This window comes from Centroberyx gerrardi, chromosome 14 (genome assembly GCF_048128805.1).
Source record: "Centroberyx gerrardi isolate f3 chromosome 14, fCenGer3.hap1.cur.20231027, whole genome shotgun sequence".
NCBI lineage: Eukaryota > Metazoa > Chordata > Actinopteri > Beryciformes > Berycidae > Centroberyx > Centroberyx gerrardi.
Window position 1 is genome coordinate 1,565,427 of NC_136010.1, and position 20,804 is coordinate 1,586,230.

A 20,804-nucleotide genomic window follows, 5' to 3' on the forward strand; every position below is an offset into this window, starting at 1 on the left:
CATGTGTTCAGATTTTTTGGTTTTAGTCAGAATTCTAGCGGCAGCATTTTGAATAAGTTGTAGCCGCTTAATAGTATTTTAATAATATTTTTTGGCAGACCAGAGAAGATGCGGTTACAGTAGTCTAATCTACTAGTTATTTAAGCAATATGACACGAGAGGGAGTGCTGTTATACTGTACATCAGCACTCATGGAATGCCTCTTGTCCAATCAAATTGCTCGACCTGAACTAACTGTTGTATATAAAAGCATGGATAAGCTTTTCTATGTCTTGATTTGACATAAAGCTTCTGAATTGATATGGCTCTTAAAATTTGTGTGTGTGTGTGTGTGTGTGTGTGTGTGTGTCTCAATGGCAGTTTTTAGCGCCTGTTGCTTAGTAACTTCTGACTGGAGAGAGAAGCTGACTGAAGGAAGACCAGAATCCACCTGGACCAAAAGAACTGCAGAATCCTGTGTTACAGCAGGTTCCTGAATGCCACAGAGCAGAGAGTTTCTTGTGTGTGTGTGTGTGTGTGTGTGTGTGTGTGTGTGTGTGTGTGTGTGTGTGTGTGATCCTGTACAGAGTGAACTATCATCTCAGCAGCTGTGTTTGGTCAGCAGTGTGAGTGTTTCTCTCTCCCTCCTCTATCTGACAAGAGACACTGAGGAACCAGACCCAGACCCAGACCCAGACCACAACCTAAACCCAGGATAGAGTGGTTCAGTGAATGTGGAGTGGAAGGTGTGGATGTGGATCAGTGAGTCAGAGGAAACTCTGTAGAAGGACAGAGAGCCAGCAGACCAGTCCAGATACACTGCTACTCTGTTAGAGGAGGAGGAGGAGGAAGGTATGTCTGTTCTTCTGTTATTGTGACAGACAGAGTAACTATCATCAGAGCAGTACAGACTCCAGGACTTTTCATTCCCTCCAATCCAGCAGTCAGCACCCACTCCTCTCCTACTGATTCCTCTGTAAGTCACTCCTATCTCAACCACTCCTTCCCTCTCGACCTCCCAGTAACAGCGACCAGTCAGATAATTTCCACACAGCAGCTGATACCAGCAGTCAAATCTCTCTGGGTGATCAGGATATGGCTGCTTCTCTCTCACTGCTATCACCTTTCTGTTGTCTTCAGACAGGAAGAGGTGTCTGTTCACTGTGTTTGGGTCCAGAGTGAGTTCACAGGCATCTGATGAGAGAACAAGACTCAATACAGCAGCAGCTTCTCATCTAATACACCTGTTCTCTTTATTTATTGTTGATTTATAATTTGCAACTTGACTGCTAATTTCTAAAGTTTGATTATAACACATGATGTCAGCCATCATCCTGATTCTCAGAAGGATCTGTCACATACTGTGGTGTAGATGGACTTTCTATCTCAATATGTGTGTTGCTTTGTTTTCATGAATCAAACTAAATACACACTTACACTTCCTCACACCTGGTTTCAGCCACTGCACTCCACCATGGTCCACACTGGGGGGGGGGGGAGGGGTAAACAAAGTCAGACAGCATAATCTCTTTGATGATGGAAACATGGACATTTAATAACCTTCAATATGAAGGATTTCCACTCATATCCTCAACAACCTAAACATTAATCAATATTCCTCATCTTCTCAGTGCGACAGAGAAAATGTGTGTGACTCTCAGCCTTCTAGCAGACGTTGCCTCTCCGTACCTGAGAGAGTCCAGTCTCCAGTGTGGATCCTCCAGTCCAGCAGAGAGCAGCTTCACTCCTGAGGCTCCTGGATGATTGTAGCTCAGGTCCAGCTCTCTCAGATGGGAGGGGTTGGAGCTCAGAGCTGAGGCCAGAGAAGCACAGCCTTCCTCTGTGAGCAGACAGCCTGACAGCCTGCACACACACACACACACACACACACACACACACACACACACACACACACACACACACACACACACACACACACACACACACACACACAGCTACATAGTGTTGCATTTTCTTCCAGTGATGTATAGTTTGTAGTGTTTGGCGATAAAACGATATTGATAATTATCTCAGTTAAATTTTCCTTGATTTTGAAATAAAACCAGCTTGATAATTTTCAATAACGACCACAGCAGAGTTCCTCTCTTAAAATATAATTCCAGTTATTTTCAACCTGGACCTTGTTTTCCTGGTTTTTGCTGTCATGACGATTAATTGAGTTCAAAATTTCATCACTTCCTCCACACAGGGGCGTGGCTTCTCTTGAAAAAGCATATAACTTCTGGATTCACATTAACACCATCAGACTTTGTGGCCAATCAGCAGACAGAAGAAGAGGCAAACCCTCCATTATTGGACCAATCAAACACATGGAGGCACTGGAGAGACAGAACCAGACCTTGGTCCAGTGGTACAAGAGCAGCTCTAATGGAAACTGAACAGATAGAGAGCTGATTGGTCAGCTGGTGTTGAGATAATCAGATCAAATCATTAAAGTGTGTAGAATGTGAACAGGCAGATCTCATGTCACATTCAGGTCAATGTGAAACCAGGTGGTGATGTGGCATGGAAGGAAATATTAACTTCTAGTGAAAATCTGACATGTGGAACTGGAATATACTGACAGCTGCAGAGTGTTGGTGGAAGTCTGAGCTCTACTGAGGAACATCTAGTGTTTTTAGTTTTATTCTAGCAATAAAGACGTGTTTTAAATGAAAGTTGTCTGATCTATTTCAACTTTTATTAATAACCCTTTAAACTTGACAGAAATAGTGATTATACATATATTGTGATAAAACTCTATCAGCTGATATGAAAAGTTTATGATAACATTTTCAGCCATATCACCCAGCACTTATCGTTTATTGATTGTTTATTCTTGAGGATTGCTGTTGCAAGCTTTTGTACAGGTTTTCTGAAAGAGAGATCCCAGCTCTCAGTGTAAACTCCTTGTTTAAAAGGAGTTACATGTTGGATTTTCTCATTGGTGCACTGCTCAGAAATTAGTTATGATGAAAAAACTATAATTGTCTGCAACATAAACAGTTGACCCAAAGATCGGGTTTGTGTTTCATATTTTAGGTTTCAACAACAGAGGCAGTAAGGAGAGGTCAGGTATTGACATTAATGTGCATGTAAAGCAGAATTTAAATGGTCTGTTGAACAGTAACAGTGATCCTGACCTGAGAGTCTCCAGTCTACAGTGTGGACTCTCCAGTCCAGCAGAGAGCAGCTTCAGTCCTGAATCCTGCAGGTCGTTGTTACTCAGGTCCAGCTCTCTCAGACTAGAGGACTGGGAGCTGAGACCTGAGGCCAGAGCTTCACAGCTTCTCTCTGACAGCTGACAGACACTCAGCCTGAAGGACAAGAAAACATATAGAAATGTTATTCTCTTTATTTAATGACATTTAACATCTAAACCAGAGTTTCCAGTGTGCTTTGCACGGTGCTGTAGCTCACTGAGCCGAGTGTAGCATGAACAATGCCAGAGATGCTGGTTTGATTTCCACTGCAGTCCCCCATGCTAACAATGAACATATGCTTTGTTATGCTTTACAATTAGCCATAAAAAAGAAAATAAAGTGGATATAAATTAGGCCACACTTTAAAAAGAAGTGGTTTAGAAGTGGTTTTTATATAATAATAATACAAAATATAAACATGATAAACAAGATTAAGAAGTGAGAAAAGACAGAGTCAATAAAAGTGTGTTTTACAAAGTGTTTTAAAAGACGAAACTGAATCAGCCTAAGTCCCTCAGGAAGGCTTTCCATAGTCTTGATGGCAAAAGTGAAATCAGCTTTAGTGTTGAGTCTAGACTGAGGGAAAGTCAGAAGGACCTGAAGATCTCAGCTTGCTCTCCGGCTCATAGGGAACTAAGAGGTCCACAATGTAGTTTGGGGCCAAAACTACTTCAAATGTGTTCAGGGACATTTTAATATTAATTCTACTAACTGGTGGAGAGATGTTAAATTTGGGGTTATGATGATTTTACCTTAGAACTGGTTAAAATCCCAGCTGCTCTATTCTGAACAAGCTGGAGATGTGACAGTGAAATATGGCTGAGACAGGAATAGACAAGGTCAGTAATCTAATGACAAGATATCAAAGCATGGATGATCTTCTCTCAATCATTTAAGTTCATTGCTGTGTGTATGAAGCTGGATCAGAATAAAACTCTGAAATCCTGATATAACTTTCAGGGTCAACCTTTGTAGATTCAGGAATCCTGACCTGAGAGAAACTGATTTGAGAACATGGACCTTAGTTTGGAGAAATGTGTCACATCAACCGAGAAAAACTGTAAATTGATCTGACCTGAGAGTCTCCAGTCTACAGTGTGGACTCTCCAGTCCAGCAGAGAGCAGCTTCAGTCCTGAATCCTGCAGGTCGTTGTTACTCAGGTCCAGCTCTCTCAGACTAGAGGACTGGGAGCTGAGAACTGAGGCCAGAGCTTCACAGCTTCTCTCTGACAGCTGACAGCTGCTCAGCCTGAAGGAGAATTAGTGATGAAGACAAACACGAACATTAAAAATATGTATTTCTCTCTCCTGTGTAAAAGATGACATCATATATTGAATCTATCCAGTTTTCTATGCACTTACACAGATTTATTGGAGGCTTTGACCACTGGCAGCAGCCTCAGAAGAGCCTCCTCTGAAGCAGAGTATTTCTTCAGGTCAAACACGTCCAGCTCTTCTTCTGATGACAGTAACATGAAGACCAGAGCCGACCACTGAGCAGGGGAGAGTCTGGCTCTGGAGAGTCTTCCTGATCTCAGGTACTGTTGGATCTCCTCCACTAAAGAACGGTCATTCAGCTCATTCAGACAGTGGAACAGATTGATGCTTCTCTCTGGAGACGGATTCTCCCTGATCTTCTTTTTGATGTACTGGACTGTTTTCTGATTGGTCTGTGAGCTACTTCCTGTCTGTGTCAGCAGGTCTTGTAGGAGAGTTTGATTGGTCTGCAGTGAAAGACCCAGGAGGAAGCGGAGGAACAAGTCCAGGTGTCCATTTGGACTCTGTAAGGCCTTGTCCACAGCACTCTGGTAGAGGAGATTTACCTGAGATTTGTCTCTGGAGGTTGATTGTGGTTCTGACAGCAGATTGACACCAGAGTCGATGAATGAGACGATGACATGAACAGCAGCCAGAAACTCCTGAATGCTCAGATGGACAAAGCAGAAGACCTTGTCCTGGTTCAGCCCACGCTCCTCTTTAAAGATCTGTGTGAACACTCCTGAGTACACTGAGGCTGCTCTGATATCAATGCCACACTCTGTCAGCTCGGCTTCATAGAAGATCAGGTTGCCTTTCTCCAGCTGCTCAAAAGCCAGTTTTCCCAGAGAGAGAATCATCTTCCTGCTCTCTGTAGTCCAGAGTGGATCTGTCTCATCTCTCCCATGATACTTGACCTTCCCCTGGATGGACTGAACCACCAGGAAGCGGATGTAATTCTCAGTCAGGGTCTTGGGCAGGTCTCCTCTCTCACTGGTTTTCAACACATGGTCCAGAACTGTAACAGTGATCCAGCAGAAGACTGGGATGTGGCACATGATGTGGAGGCTTTGTGAAGTCTTGATGTGGGAGATGATTCTTCTGGCCTGCTCCTCATCTCTGAATCTCTTCCTGAAGTACTCCTCCTTCTGTGGGTCAGTGAAGCCTCTCACCTCTGTCACCATGTCAACACACTCAGGAGGGATCTGATTGGCCGCTGCAGGTCGTGTGGTTATCCAGAGGCGAGCAGAGGGAAGCAGTTTCCCCTTGATGAGGTTTGTCAGCAGCACATCCACTGAGGTCGACTCTGTAACATCAGTCAGGATCTCGTTGTTCTGGAAGTCTAGAGGAAGTCGACACTCATCCAGACCGTCAAAGATGAACACAACCTGGAACATGTCAAACCTGCAGATTCCTGCTTCTTTGGTCTCAGTAAAGAAGAGATGAAGAAGTTCCACCAAGCTGTACTTTTTCCCTTTCAGCAGATTCAGCTCTCGGAAACTGAACAGAAATGTGAACTGTATATCCTGGTTGGCTTTGTCTTCAGCCCAGTCTAGAGTGAACTTCTGTGTTAAGACTGTTTTCCCAATGCCAGCCACTCCCTTTGTCATCAATGTTCTGGTTGGTTTCTCTCTTCCAGGTAAGGGTTTAAAGATGTCTTCACATTTGATTGGTGTTTCTGGTCTCGCTGGTTTCCTGGATGCTGTTTCAATCTGTCTGACCTCATGTTCATCATTGACCTCTCCACTCCCTCCCTCTGTGATGTAAATCTCTGTGTAGATCTGATTCAGAAGTGTTGGGTTTCCTGCTTTAGCAATCCCCTCAAACACACACTGAAACTTCTCCTTCACATTAGATTTGAGTTGATGTTGACAGATGGCAGCAAGAGTTTCTGAAAGAACAAACAACAAATAACATCAAGAGTGGATGTTTCAGTAAACATGAGACATGTGAACATTTCCTGGTAAATGTATATATCTCCACTCCATGGCATCTATTCAGCTCATCACTGGAGGACAAACAGCTCCTGACTGTGTGCAGCTCAATGTGAAAGGCAGCTGGTGTGGTGTGTCTGTTTTTCCCCCATGTGCACCACTGTGTTCAGCTTGTTACGCTCTAAACTAGAAAATGTGGTCAGTAGAGCACAGACCTCCTCCATGTCTGACAACACCCAGCAAGGCTTCACCCAGAGACATCACAGAAACCGTCAGAAGGCCCAGTGGTTCTTCTCTGCACAACCGTTTGTCAAAGTTTTATATTATGTGAATCTGTTCTGAAATGCACAAAAATGCACCTTTTTGTGGAAGACCACGCCCCCCACCACGCCCCCTATTGGCCAATCAACATGAAAAGTTAATCAGTTCTTCCTTGGCCCATAACCAACCTTCATACCAAGTTTTGTGCAAATCTGTGCCCAACTTTGAGAGATATCCTGCTAACAGACGGACGGACGGACAAACACACAGACGCAAGTGAAAACATTTCCTCCTTGGCGGAGATAATAAATAATTTTCTCAGATTATCCAGAGGGATTGTGCTCATTTACCTTTCAATCTTGAACTGAATAGGTCTCATTTGGCAAATATTTAGATTTACATATTTAAATACATCTCTCATTTTCCACCATCTCCCCTCTCCATCATGTTAAACCTGTTAAAAGCCTCTTACTGCTCTGCAGAGAGTCAGCCAGCTCCTCCTGCTTCATTCTCCTCAGGAACTGCAGTGTGATCTGCAGAAAAGCCTTTCTGCTGCTCCTCCTCTGCTCTTCCTCCTCACCGTCCACCACCTCCTCATCCTCCCTCTGTCTCTCTAAGCATTCTGGGTAATCTGGACTCAGAACCCTCTGAAACTTTTGCAGCTCGTTCCTCACAAAGGTGACGATGTTCTCCTCAAGCAGCTGGAACAGAATAATATATGAATTAAACTTTCTCACTAAAATCATGGAACACAACATCAGATCCATCTTGCATAGACTGAAGACTGAAGTAAAATGTGTTGTTCATTTACACACCTTAAATATTTGATGCTCCTGGGCAGACTGATCACTGGGAACCTCTGACCTCTGCTGGTGGAGTCTGTGGAAACAAACAAAACATCAGATAGTAGGTTATATTATCACACACACACACACACACACTTTAAATACTTTATTTGAATTCGCTCTTTCACATAAGAGCAGAGGATTCAAATGTTTCAAGGTTCTACACTTAAAGGAATAGTTCACCCACAAATGATAATGATGTCATCATCTCCTCCCCCTCATGTCAGTTGAAATACTGAAGTTTTTATGTCAGTATAACACACAGTGAGTTCATATCAGCCTTCTGCAAAACAACTGGAGTGAATGGAGAGCGTTTCTTTAGAGTCCAAAAAGATAAAAAATGACAGAAAATTACTTTAATCTGCAGCAGAATCCAAGAGTTCTGAATCCAAACTGCACTGTGGATCCAAAAGTCCAATATTCACCTCATTATCTCCTAGATTTTCCTCACTCACAAAGCTCTGGTCGCCCTGCAGAGATCCCTGCTGCCTTCAGGTGCTCCTCGTCGTTTTACAGTTGTAAGTACAACTTGTCATGTATTCAAATGTTTTATAGACAGAAATAACAAAATGGACTCTGAATCAAAAGTTGCTTTTTGGTGACTATTTTAGAAACCAAGTGGTACAAAGATACTTTGTGCTGCAAAGTTTATTGGCTAGAGAGATGAGTTAGATGTTTTGACAATAGATAGACAATAGACAATAGATGTCTTGACCTGATTAAACATGAACAAACAACCATATAAAATTTCATCAGGATCAAAGTCCAAACATCAAAGTCCAATCTAAAGTTTGTCAGAGAAGTAGTTTTATGATGCGTCTATCAAATGGTGAAATTTAACTTCCTCATCTACACTGAACTAAAGAGCCTTCCTGCTCTGATTAAAACAGAATTAAAAACATTACAACAAATCAACATGTTCAGGACGTTAACGTTAACTCCCAAACACTGATGTGTTCACAAACTGTCACAAAGTGTTTTCATGTTTCCAACCCAAACAGAGTTTCACCCTCCTGATCACAAACAGAGGCTTATTCTGTATGATCGTCTTATTACAGTTAAATCAGTCAACAGTAAACTTAACAGGTTGAAGAATAAAACACTATAAACTGTAATGTAAAGTGTTTGGTGTGGGCTAAACACCGTATTGGCTTGTTATGGCATAGCTTCATAGTTTTTCATTGGCTATTGACGGGATCCATTCACATTTGAGTTGAGACGAGTACACACTACCCGACTGCGTCCAGAGTCCGCTTGTAAAAATCAAACATGTTTGATATAATCAGTGGCTCCGACTCACGTCGGGAGGCAAGAGATTAGAGTCTGTTCCCCTCACACACTTCTAGATGTTCTGTGCCAACTGGCCACGCCGACTGCCCCAAAATCTGCAGACTAGTGCAGACCAGGACAGACTCGGCCCGATGTGAATCCTGGCAAAAATCGGGGCAATAGTTGTCTAGTGTATCCCCAGCTTAAGCAGCATGTATTTCATCGGTCCTGCTTTTATTGAAATGTGAAGTAACTGGATGGAAAGATGATCAGATAACATATCAATATCATTTTGAAAAATAGATGTCTTGACCTGAATAAACATGAACAAACAGCCATATAAAATAACATCATTCCCAGGTGAATATATTACTGTATGTGAAGAAGAGTGATGCTGAAAAAGAGCATGCATGCTCAGCAAACCTTCTCTGCATGAGTAATAGTTAAAACATGAGACAGTAACATTGTAATGCTAGGAACAACTTACTTCTTTTCAGAAGAATGGTGTTCATCTTTAAAATCGATACGGCCACTCTTTGACCGGTCACTCTTCATGGACACACAGCTGGGTACAGGAGAGTCTGGTCTGTCCTGCTGGATCCTGATAGAAACACAGGATGGACAAAGCAGAGCTGATGGTAGGAAACAGTCAGACAGACCGGCTTTTGACCAGCAGGCTGACAGTTGCTGGAGAGAAAATGAGAAACACTCTTCCCTCCCTCCACAACTTCCTCCAAAGTTCCTTTATACAAGAAACTGAAGCTCCAAATTGCTTCGAAGGAGTTCTTAGTGTCTAACAGTAACAGACTGGTTATACTGGGCAGCTCCCAGGTGAATATATTACTGTATGTGAGCATACAGTAATATGTGTGTGCATGCATGCTCAGCAAACCTTCTCTGCATGAGTAATAGATAAAACATGAGACAGTAACATTGTAATGCTAGGAACAACTTACGTCTTTTCAGAAGAATGGTGTTCATCTTTAAAATCAATACGGCCACTCTTTGACCGTTCACTCTTCAGGGACACACAGCTGGGTTGAGGAGAGTCTGGTCTCTCCTGCTGGTTCCTGAGCGCAATAAACCCCCCAAGGCATAGTAGATATATATAATTTTAATATGAAAACATCATAAAAACAGATATAATTTGGAGATAGCTGCACAAGCATCCTGTGAACAGATGACAGCAGGAGGAGGTTGGGGTGGTGGAGGTTTGGATCGACTCGGGTCAACAGCAGCAGCGGCAGAATGATCAGCAGTGTGAGCTGGCAGATTATAAACACCGCCTCATTGACTTGTTTGAATGTGATTGGTGATGAGAGTCAGCTGTGCTGTTTGGATAGGACAGCTGATAGCCCTAACCCTAACCGACTGGAAAAATATGAGTAGTGGCAGTACTAGTCACAGCGCTTTAGTAGTAGTATAGCATTAAAAGTGTAAATATTTGGAATAACAGCATGGTACAGCAACATAACGTGCAACTGAAGAACAGGCTGAGCAGCATGCTCAAGACAGCAATGAAAATAACAGGAAAGAAGGACTTCGAGCCCATTCAGTCCCTCTACGACAAAGCTGTCATAAAGCAAGCACACAAAATTCTCGAGGACCCGCAACATATCCTCTCCTCAGAATATGAACTTTTGCCATCTGGGAGAAAAAAGTTTAAGTAGTAGTAGAAGTAGCATTTAAATGAAATGTGCCTTTAAAGCAGTAGTAGGCGCAGCAGTGTTTTAGTGGAATAAACCTTTAAAAGTATGTAGTAGAAACAGTGTTAGAATACAGTGAAAGTCTATGAAGTGCATTAAGCAGCATGTATTTCATCGCTCCTGCTTTTATTGAAATGTGAAGTAACTGAATGGAAAGATGATCAGATAACATACCAATATCATTTTGACCTGAATAAACATGAACAAACAGCCATATAAAATTACATCAGGATCAAAGTCCAAACATCAACATCCAATCTGAAGTCAACAGCAGCAGCGGCAGAATGATCAGCAGTGTGAGCTGGCAGATTATAAACACCGCCTCATTGACTTGTTTGAATGTGATTGGTGATGAGAGTCAGCTGTGCTGTTTGGATAGGACAGCTGATACCCAATCAGCTGACAGCATGCACGACTTCAGTGTTCTGCCTGAACTAACGTGATGCTCCATAAGTATAACTTGTAGTTGAAATAGTGTTTCAGTGCACTACACCTGGAGAAATATGAGTAGTGGCAGTACTAGTCACAGCGCTTTAGTGGAGTATAGCATTAAAAGTCTAAATATGTTGAAGTGGTCTTTTAGCGGAATATGCCTTTAAAAGCTTAAGTAGTAGTAAAAGAAGTGTTTAAGTGAAATGTGCCTTTAAATGTTTACAAAGCAGTAGTAAGAGCAGCAGTTTTAGAGGAATAAACCTTTAAAAGTTTGTGTAGTAGAAACAGTGTTAGAATACAGTGAAAGTCTATGAAGTGCATTAAGCAGCATGTATTTCATCGCTCCTGCTTTTATTGAAATGTGAAGTAACTGGATGGAAAGATGATCAGATAACATATCAATATAATTTTGAAAAATAGATGTCTTGACCTGATTAAACATGAACAAACAGCCATATAAAATAACATCAGGATCAAAGTCCAAACATCAACATCCAATCTAAAGTTTGTCAGAGAAGTAGTTTTATGATGCGTCTATCAAATGGTGAAATTTAACTTCCTCATCTACACTGAACTAAAGAGCCTTCCTGCTCTGATTAAAACAGAATTAAAAACATTACAACAAATCAACATGTTCAGGACGTTAACGTTAACTCCCAAACACTGATGTGTTCACAAACTGTCACAAAGTGTTTTCATGTTTCCAACCCAAACAGAGTTTCACCCTCCTGATCACAAACAGAGGCTTATTCTGTATGATCGTCTTATTACAGTTAAATCAGTCAACAGTAAACTTAACAGGTTGAAGAATAAAACACTATAAACTGTAATGTAAAGTGTTTGGTGTGGGCTAAACACCGTATTGGCTTGTTATGGCATAGCTTCATAGTTTTTCATTGGCTATTGACGGGATCCATTCACATTTGAGTTGAGACGAGTACACACTACCCGACTGCGTCCAGAGTCCGCTTGTAAAAATCAAACATGTTTGATATAATCAGTGGCTCCGACTCACGTCGGGAGGCAAGAGATTAGAGTCTGTTCCCCTCACACACTTCTAGATGTTCTGTGCCAACTGGCCACGCCGACTGCCCCAAAATCTGCAGACTAGTGCAGACCAGGACAGACTCGGCCCGATGTGAATCCTGGCTAAAATCGGGGCAATAGTTGTCTAGTGTATCCCCAGCTTAAGCAGCATGTATTTCATCGCTCCTGCTTTTATTGAAATGTTAAGTAACTGGATGGAAAGATGATCAGATAACATATCAATATCATTTTGAAAAATAGATGTCTTGACCTGAATAAACATGAACAAACAGCCATATAAAATAACATCATTCCCAGGTGCATATATTACTGTATGTGAAGAAGAGCGATGCTGAAAAAGAGCATGCATGCTCAGCAAACCTTCTCTGCATGAGTAATAGTTAAAAAATGAGACGGTAACATTGTAATGCTGGGAACAACTTACTTCTTTTCAGAAGAATGGTGTTCATCTTTAAAATCGATACGGCCACTCTTTGACCGGTCACTCTTCATGGACACACAGCTGGGTACAGGAGAGTCTGGTCTGTCCTGCTGGATCCTGATAGAAACACAGGATGGACAAAGCAGAGCTGATGGTAGGAAACAGTCAGACAGACCGGCTTTTGACCAGCAGGCTGACAGTTGCTGGAGAGAAAATGAGAAACACTCTTCCCTCCCTCCACAACTTCCTCCAAAGTTCCTTTATACAAGAAACTGAAGCTCCAAATTGCTTCGAAGGAGTTCTTAGTGTCTCACAGTAACAGACTGGTTATACTGGGCAGCTCCCAGGTGAATATATTACTGTATGTGAGCATACAGTAATATGTGTGTGCATGCATGCTCAGCAAACCTTCTCTGCATGAGTAATAGTTAAAACATGAGACAGTAACATTGTAATGCTAGGAACAACTTACTTCTTTTCAGAAGAATGCTGTTCATCTTTAAAATCAATCTGTCCACCCTTTGACCAGTCGCTCTTCAGGGACACACAGCTGGGTTGAGGAGAGTCTGGTCTCTCCTGCTGGATCCTGAGTGCAATAAACCCCCCAAGGCATAGGAGACATATATCATTTTAATATGAAAACCATCATAAAAACAGATATAACTCGGAGATAGCTGCACAAGCATCCTGTGAACAGATGACAGCAGGAGGAGGTTGGGGTGGTGGAGGTTTGGATCGACTCGGGTCAACAGCAGCAGCGGCAGAATGATCAGCAGTGTGAGCTGGCAGATTATAAACACCGCCTCATTGACTTGTTTGAATGTGATTGGTGATGAGAGTCAGCTATGCTGTTTGGATAGGACAGCTGATAGCCCTAACCCTAACCCACTGGAAAAATATGAGTAGTGGCAGTACTAGTCACAGCGCTTTAGTGGAGTATAGCATTAAAAGTGTAAATATTTGGAATAACAGCATGGTACAGCAACATAACGTGCAACTGAAGAACAGGCTGAGCAGCATGCTCAAGACAGCAATGAAAATAATAGGAAAGAAGGACTTCGAGCCCATTCAGTCCCTCTACGAGCAAGCTGTCATAAAGCAAGCACACAAAATTCTCGAGGACCCACAACATATCCTCTCCTCAGAATATGAACTTTTGCTATCTGGGAGAAAAAAGTAGTAGTAGAAGTAGTATTTAAGTGTGTTAAGTGTTTTAGTGGAATGGACCTTTAAAAGTATGTGTTGTAGTAGAAACAGTGTTAGAATACAGTGAAAGTCTATGAAGTGCATTAAGCAGCATGTATTTGATCGCTCCTGCTTTTATTGAAATGTGAAGTAACTGAATGGAAAGATGATCAGATAACATACCAATATAATTTTGACCTGAATAAACATGAACAAACAGCCATATAAAATTACATCAGGATCAAAGTCCAAACATCAACATCCAATCTGAAGTCAACAGCAGCAGCGGCAGAATGATCAGCAGTGTGAGCTGGCAGATTATAAACATTCATTGACTTGTTTGAATGTGATTGGTGATGAGAGTCAGCTATGCTGTTTGGATAGGACAGCTGATAGCCAATCAGCTGACAGCATGCACGACTTCAGTGTTCTGCCTGAACTAACGTGATGCTCCTTAAGTATAACTTGTAGTTGAAATAGTGTTTCAGTGCACTACACCTGGAGAAATATGAGTAGTGGCAGTACTAGTCACAGCGCTTTAGTGGAGTAATGCATTAAAAGCTTCAGTAGTAGTAGAAGAAGTGTTTAAGTGAAATGTGCCTTTAAATGTTTACAAAGCAGTAGTAGGAGCAACAGTTTTAGAGGAATAAACCTTTAAAAGTATGTGTTGTAGTAGAAACAGTGTTAGAATACAGTGAAAGTCTATGAAGTGCATTAAGCAGCATGTATTTGATCGCTCCTGCTTTTATTGAAATGTGAAGTAACTGAAAGATGATCAGATAACATATCAATATCATTTTGAAAAATAGATGTCTTGACCTGATTAAACATGAACAAACAGCCATATAAAATAACATTAGGATCAAAGTCCAAACATCAAAGTCCAATCTAAAGTTTGTCAGAGAAGTAGTTTTATGATGCGTCTATCAAATGGTGAAATTTAACTTCCTCATCTACAGTGAACTAAAGAGCCTTCCTGCTCTGATTAAAACAGAATTAAAAACATTACAACAAATCAACATGTTCAGGACGTTAACGTTAACTCCCAAACACTGATGTGTTCACAAACTGTCACAAAGTGTTTTCATGTTTCCAACCCAAACAGAGTTTCACCCTCCTGATCACAAACAGAGGCTTATTCTGTATGATCGTCTTATTACAGTTAAATCAATCAACAGTAAACTTAACAGGTTGAAGAATAAAACACTATAAACTGTAATGTAAAGTGTTTGCTACAATACCTTTTCATGTTGGAAATAACCTGCTGCCTCGCCGTAAGAGAAGGTAGACTGAACTGATACTGTGTGGTGTGTGTGTGTATGAGAGAGAGAGAGAGAGAGAGAGAGAGAGAGAGAGAGAGAGAGAGAGAGAGAGATTAATCATTAACCAACAGTCTCAGGTAAGAAGACAGACTCTGGATTTTATTCCTGTCACATCAGGAAATAGTGTCAGACTCGGGTTGAAATCAAGACTAGAAGAAGGTTTATTGTGTTTTCTAAAAGTCAAATCCCATGATCAGGGTTTAGCTTTCATATCAACAAAAATTCTACCCCTAAATGCAATTAAATGATATGTAGTCCAGTTTGTTTGCAGTGTAATCTTTCTTAGTTTCATTACTCATGCAGTTCCTGCTTTTTGACTTCAGTTGTACCCAACCAGGTTTTATAGTAGATTGATGTGAACCCAAATAGTAGGTTCCTGCAGAGCTGCAACACTGGTAGATCCAGGACCCGGTAGATCTAGGACCCGGTAGATCCAGGCCCCAGTAGATGCGGCACCCAGTAGATCCAGGCCCCAGTAGATGCAGCACCCGGTAGATCCAGGACCCAGTCGATCCAGGGCCCAGTAGATTCAGGAGCCGATAGATCCAGGCCCCGTTAGATTCCAGGACCCGGTAGATCCAGGACCCGGTAGATCCAGAACCCAGTCGATCCAGGACCCAGTAGATTCAGGACCCGGTAGATCCAGGCCCCGTTAGATTCCAGGACCTGGTAGATCCAGGACCCGGTAGATCCAGGCCCCATTAGATTCCAGGACCCGGTAGATCCAGGACCCGGTAGATCCAGGCCCCGTTAGATTCCAGGACCCAGTAGATTCCAGGACCCGGTAGATCCAGGACCCGGTAGATTCCAGGACCCAGTCGATCCAGGGCCCAGTAGATTCCAGGACCCGGTAGATCCAGGACCCGGTAGATCCAGGCCCCGTTAGATTCCAGGACCCAGTCGATCCAGGGCCCAGTAGATTCAGGAGCCGATAGATCCAGGCCCCGTTAGATTCCAGGACCCGGTAGATCCAGCACCCGTGCCGTCTGCTGATCCTGCCTCATCACCCTGCCTGTACATCACCCCAATATGTAGCAGTACAGATTGTAAGTAAGTAAAACTTTATTTGTATAGCACCTTTCAAGACGAGTGTCACAAAGTGCTTCACAAGTTAAAACATAAAAGACATACATAGTGAAAATACAAGCAAAACACATAAATGCATCACAAATTAAAATCATAAAACGATACAGTGACAGTACAGTCAACAACACACATGAGTAAAGATTGGAGGCCAAGACACTGAAGCCCTTCTAGATTGAGGTAGAAAAGTGATCCTTGTTCAGCCAGAATATGCAGGGAACCGACCAGCCCCTATGTTGAAGTGTCCCGCCACAGGAGTGAATGCAGGAGAGAACGTGAACGCAGGAGTTCCACATTCACGGAGACACCAAGCCATACCCGACTGCCATGGTGTATATCCAGAATCCCGGGGACAGGAAACTGTAGTTGGTGTGGTTGCCAACCTCCCTGTAGATGAGACTGCATCCTGTTCGGACACTATTGGAACAGAGGTTTACGCCGTCTACGTCGAAGCGCAGCAGGGAGAAGACGGAGCAGAGGCGGAGCAAGGAGTACCAAGCCAGCGTACACCACAGCCATACCCGAGATGAGTGGGAGTGATCAGCAGGCCTCAGAAAATGAGATGGAGGAGCCAATTGTACAGAGAGTCTCTACAGATTTCAAAAACACAGGATAAGATGTCAATATCCTTTGTGCAAGCACTTCCAAGAGAGTCTTCTTGCTGATGGTGACCGCAACAATGAAGTGACTGACGATGGAAGGTTGACACAGAGGAGTTCTCAAGTGGGCACCCTCCTTCCTTGACGTTTCGTTGATGAGCCCACGATGTCTCTGGAGGGCTCAACAGTGAATTCAGGCGTCCCAGAAACACCCCCCTCTGTGTCGTCCTGGCCTGTTACTTAGGGGCCCAGCAGGGGTCTTGCCTCTTTATCCAAAGACACTGGCTGCTTCTCTCTGCTGCCTCCGATGCAGCTTTGATGGCTAAGCGCAGGCTCTGGCCTCTGATTCCCAGGTCTCTGAGCAATCTGGTGGTGGATGTTGCCATGAAACCTCTGCACCCCACCTCCACAGGGCGAACTTCAGTGTTCCAGCCACAATGTTGTGCTTCAGCAGCTAGCTCGGCATAGCGTAGATGTTTTCGCTCATAAGTAGGGCTGGGTATCGTTTAAAAAATTACGATACCAGTACCAATACCAGTACCCTTAAAGTGATACCGATACCAATAGAGTACTTCATTCGATACATTTTTTTTTTAACATTTTGGTGGCATCTCGGCATGCTAAACTGCTAACTCCATCACATACACCGCGCTCGACTTCACCACAGACAGTATGGGTTGTAGCTGCTGCGGTAGTGGGCCAATCACACGTCGCATTAAATCTAACGCTTGCGGTGATTGGCTGCGAGCAAAACCATACAAATAGTCATTTTTTTCTAGATCTGTGTACAAAAAGTATCGAATGCAGGTATCGTTTGACTGGAGAAGTTTCGATACTACTTGGTACTGGATAAGATGTCAATATCCTTCCAAGAGAGTCTTCTTGCTGATGGTGACCGCAACAATGAAGTGACTGACAATGGAAGGTTGACACAGAGGAGTTCTCAAGTGGGCGCCCTCCTTCCTTGACGTTTCGTTGATGAGCCCACAACGTCTCTGGAGGGCTCAACAGTGAATTCTGGCGTCCCAGAAACACCCCCCTCTGTGTCGTCCTGGCCTGCAGGCCAGCAGGCCAGTAGGCCAGCACCAAGCCCCAGCGGCTCTCGAAGAGACTGAATCAAACAAAGTCTTCTCAGAGTTCTCCCTCTGTGTGGGCATGGACTCACCAGGTCAGTTGGCCAAACCCCAGCGGAATGACCCCATCCTGATGCAAGCCCAGAGGGATGTCCAGGTGTCCAGGTCCAGGCATTTCAGTAAACAAAGATCTTTAAAGAATAATTAAATTAAGAGATGAATACCTGTTCTGTACCTGTAGCCCACCAGGGGTTAGAAAAGACCTATGAGAGAATCCAGATAAGATTCTACTGGCCAGGAGGCAAGTGAGCTGTGGACTATTGTCGCCATTGTGCCGAGTGCCAGATCTCCGCTCCCAAAGCTCATCAGCGGAGCCTCATGTGTTACGACCGCCACTGTCTGTGGTCCAGAAGCGGTGCGTTTGGGCAGACGAGGCAGGAGGAGACTTCAATTACCCACGTGAAGTATTCTACTCTTCTGTTCTGTTACACATGTGAAGAATGTAGCCTGTGTCATCCTATCACTGCTCTCCTGTTCTCATTTATAACTCTCTCTGTCATTCAAAGAGATGTGCCGGAAACTCCAGGTGAAGCAGCTTCGGACGTCGGTCTACCACCCCCAGACCGATGGACTGCTGGAGTGGTTCAACGGCACCCTTAAAAGCATGCTATGGAAAATGATAGAGAAAGATGGAAAGAATTGGGACCAGTTGCTACCTTATGTGCTGTTCTCCATCAGGGAAGTACCACAGAGCATTATGAGCATTATGAGCTTTGAACTGTTCTATAGTCACAGACCACAAGGCATCCTGGACCTGGCCAAAGAAGCGTGGGAGCAGCGACCACACATGGACCAAATGCATCAGCACATGACGGGTATGGCCGATGTCTGGGAGCACATGCAAAAGGCCCAGGAAGCCCAGGCCCGGGTGTACAACAGAGGAGCACAGGTACGAAAGTTTCAACTTGGGGAAAAAGTATTGATACTGATCCCAAATAACGAGTGTAAATTCTTGACTAAGTGGCAGGATCCATATGAAGTGATGGAAAAGACGGGGCCAGTCAGCTACAGAGTGAGCCAACTCGACCGATGCTAAAGCCAACAAATCTACCACGTCATTCTAATGAAAAAGTGGTACGATGAAGAGCACACTCCCCATTCCAAACCCCGTCCCTGTTGGCGAACAGCTCGCACTCCACCAGATACAGGACCTCTGGGAACTGACGGCACAGTTTGGGGATGTGTTCTGACATACTGCAGGGGGTTCCCCAAGCGCCGGCTGCCGGCTATTTAGCCGTCTACCCACCTCTGTCTGGCCGGCTACTTTTATAACTGAATGTCACTAAGCCTGCGTACACACTGCCAGAATTTGACAACCGAATTCAGTGAATGCACATATGTATGGTACACGGGAGTCACTCCACTCCTACGATCTCGCGATGGCTGTAAATAATGTCTGTAACCATAGTAACGTTTACTTCAGATCAATATGGCGGCTACCATTGCCTGTATTTTCGGTTTACTTGACACCAATAGCCAGAGGCGTCAATTTATCCATAAGGTCTTAATAAACCGCCACTGACAGCGGCGTCACATTCTCTTTTTTCACCGCATGGACTTGATAGTTTTAACAGCAACATTTGCGCCAAAGACCGCAGAACTGGTAGGAACAACCGCAATGTTGAGGAAACAGACTGGATAGAAAATTTGAGAATGTCTCACAACACTTACCTCCGTCTCTTTCAAATTAACGATGGTAATGTTACGTAACGTAACGAGTGTTTCACCTTACGTCACATAACAAAAAGTTGTCCAGTCCGGTTTTGCTACACCCTACTCGGACTAGCCGAAACCGCTCTCAAATTCAGTAGTCAATACCTGATTTTTTTCAGGTGGGGGGGGGGGGGGGTCTAATCTGCGCGAGCCATTCTGGTCCTTGATTTTGATGTTGCCACCCAAGTTTAACCAATCCTGACAAGTCCCAATTGCACACTGACTCCATTTTGCCAATGTTCAAAATATAAATGGGAGAAGTAAAGGGAGCAACAGGGAAAGATCATAGGGGCTTCTGTTTTCGGAGGGTTTGTTAAAGCCCCAGTATGCAGGTGTTATGATCATGTAAAATTGGGGCATTTCCTCATTATTTAAACTGATTTATGTTTCCATAATTATTGGATCTCAGTTATGTGAGTGCAGTAGTACTCAGGAGAGAGATCCAGTATTGCTCTGAGAAGACTAAAATATGAACTTTGTTCTTATATTTATTACTATTTGTTATAATATTTTTGTTTTAGCCTACTTATTTCCTACAATCAAAAATTACATTTCTCAAGAAAGTACATTAAACATTCACAGTTAATAAAGATTATCTATTCAGTATAGAGTGTATTCTTGGATTGTGGGGGCTAGTTAGAATGTTCATCCACCGTACGGGGCTCCGGCAAGAAGCAGACAGGGGGCAGGAGACAGTTCAACCTTTTATCTAGCTGTTTCACTCACGCATACTTCGGAGGTAGAGAAAACAATGAAAGAAAAAAACGGAGCATAAACAAGTCTCCCGTTGCTAGGCAACCAACACAGAAAGGGAGGGGGAGCACTAGCTTGTGCATTAACTAATTTAAGCTAGCAAACAGCTCAAAAAGAGTGGGAATTTAGTACATTATCCGTTTATTTTTAAATTGAGCATTGAGCCTTTAATAAAACTGTTTATTCATGTTATTTTAATTGTCATGCTTTCATAAACATATTTAAGGTTTGGTAAAAAGTGGCATCACCGGAAAAATGTATCTTGCCGCCACAAACATCCCTTAGCCGGTTACTTTTCCCATCTGGCTGGCTGCTCCAAAATTTGGGGAACCCCCTGATACTGGGGCACATCAGTGTCATCGAGCACGATATAGTGACCGAGCCGGGCAAGGTTGTACGCCGATAGCCCTACAGGATCCCGGAAGCCAGACGAACGGCAGTATGGGAAGAGGTACAAAAGATGTTAACAGTGAGGGTTCAGTGAGGGAGCAATCACACAGCGCCTGGTCCAGCGCGAATGCGATGGTGCCGAAGCCAGATGGCCGTCCTCGTTTCTCCAGTGACTTCAGAAAATTGAATTAAATATCCAAATTTTATGCCTACCCAATGCCAAGAATTGATGAGCTGATAGAGCGGCTAGGACCAGCGCGGTACATCAGCAC

At 43.3% G+C, this 20,804-nt stretch overlaps 2 protein-coding genes across 2 annotated transcripts in view; one reads left to right on the top strand and one right to left on the bottom strand.

Moving 5' to 3' along the window:
* The window catches only part of uxt (ubiquitously-expressed, prefoldin-like chaperone), a 363,866-nt gene that overhangs the window by 83,820 nt on the left and 259,242 nt on the right, over window positions 1-20,804 (top strand). The gene's annotated exons all lie outside the window — the stretch shown is intronic.
* Window positions 506-12,936, bottom strand: LOC139922584 (NACHT, LRR and PYD domains-containing protein 3-like). Its single transcript, XM_078288175.1, has 12 exons — window positions 12,827-12,936; window positions 12,358-12,471; window positions 9,705-9,818; window positions 9,236-9,349; window positions 7,450-7,513; window positions 7,107-7,335; window positions 4,545-6,330; window positions 4,258-4,431; window positions 3,123-3,296; window positions 1,669-1,842; window positions 1,417-1,463; window positions 506-1,173 (listed from the first exon to the last, which is right to left on the bottom strand). The coding sequence occupies exons 2-12, from the start codon at window positions 12,423-12,425 to the stop codon at window positions 629-631; spliced, it is 3,489 nt and encodes a 1,162-aa protein (XP_078144301.1). The 5' UTR covers window positions 12,426-12,471; window positions 12,827-12,936; the 3' UTR covers window positions 506-628.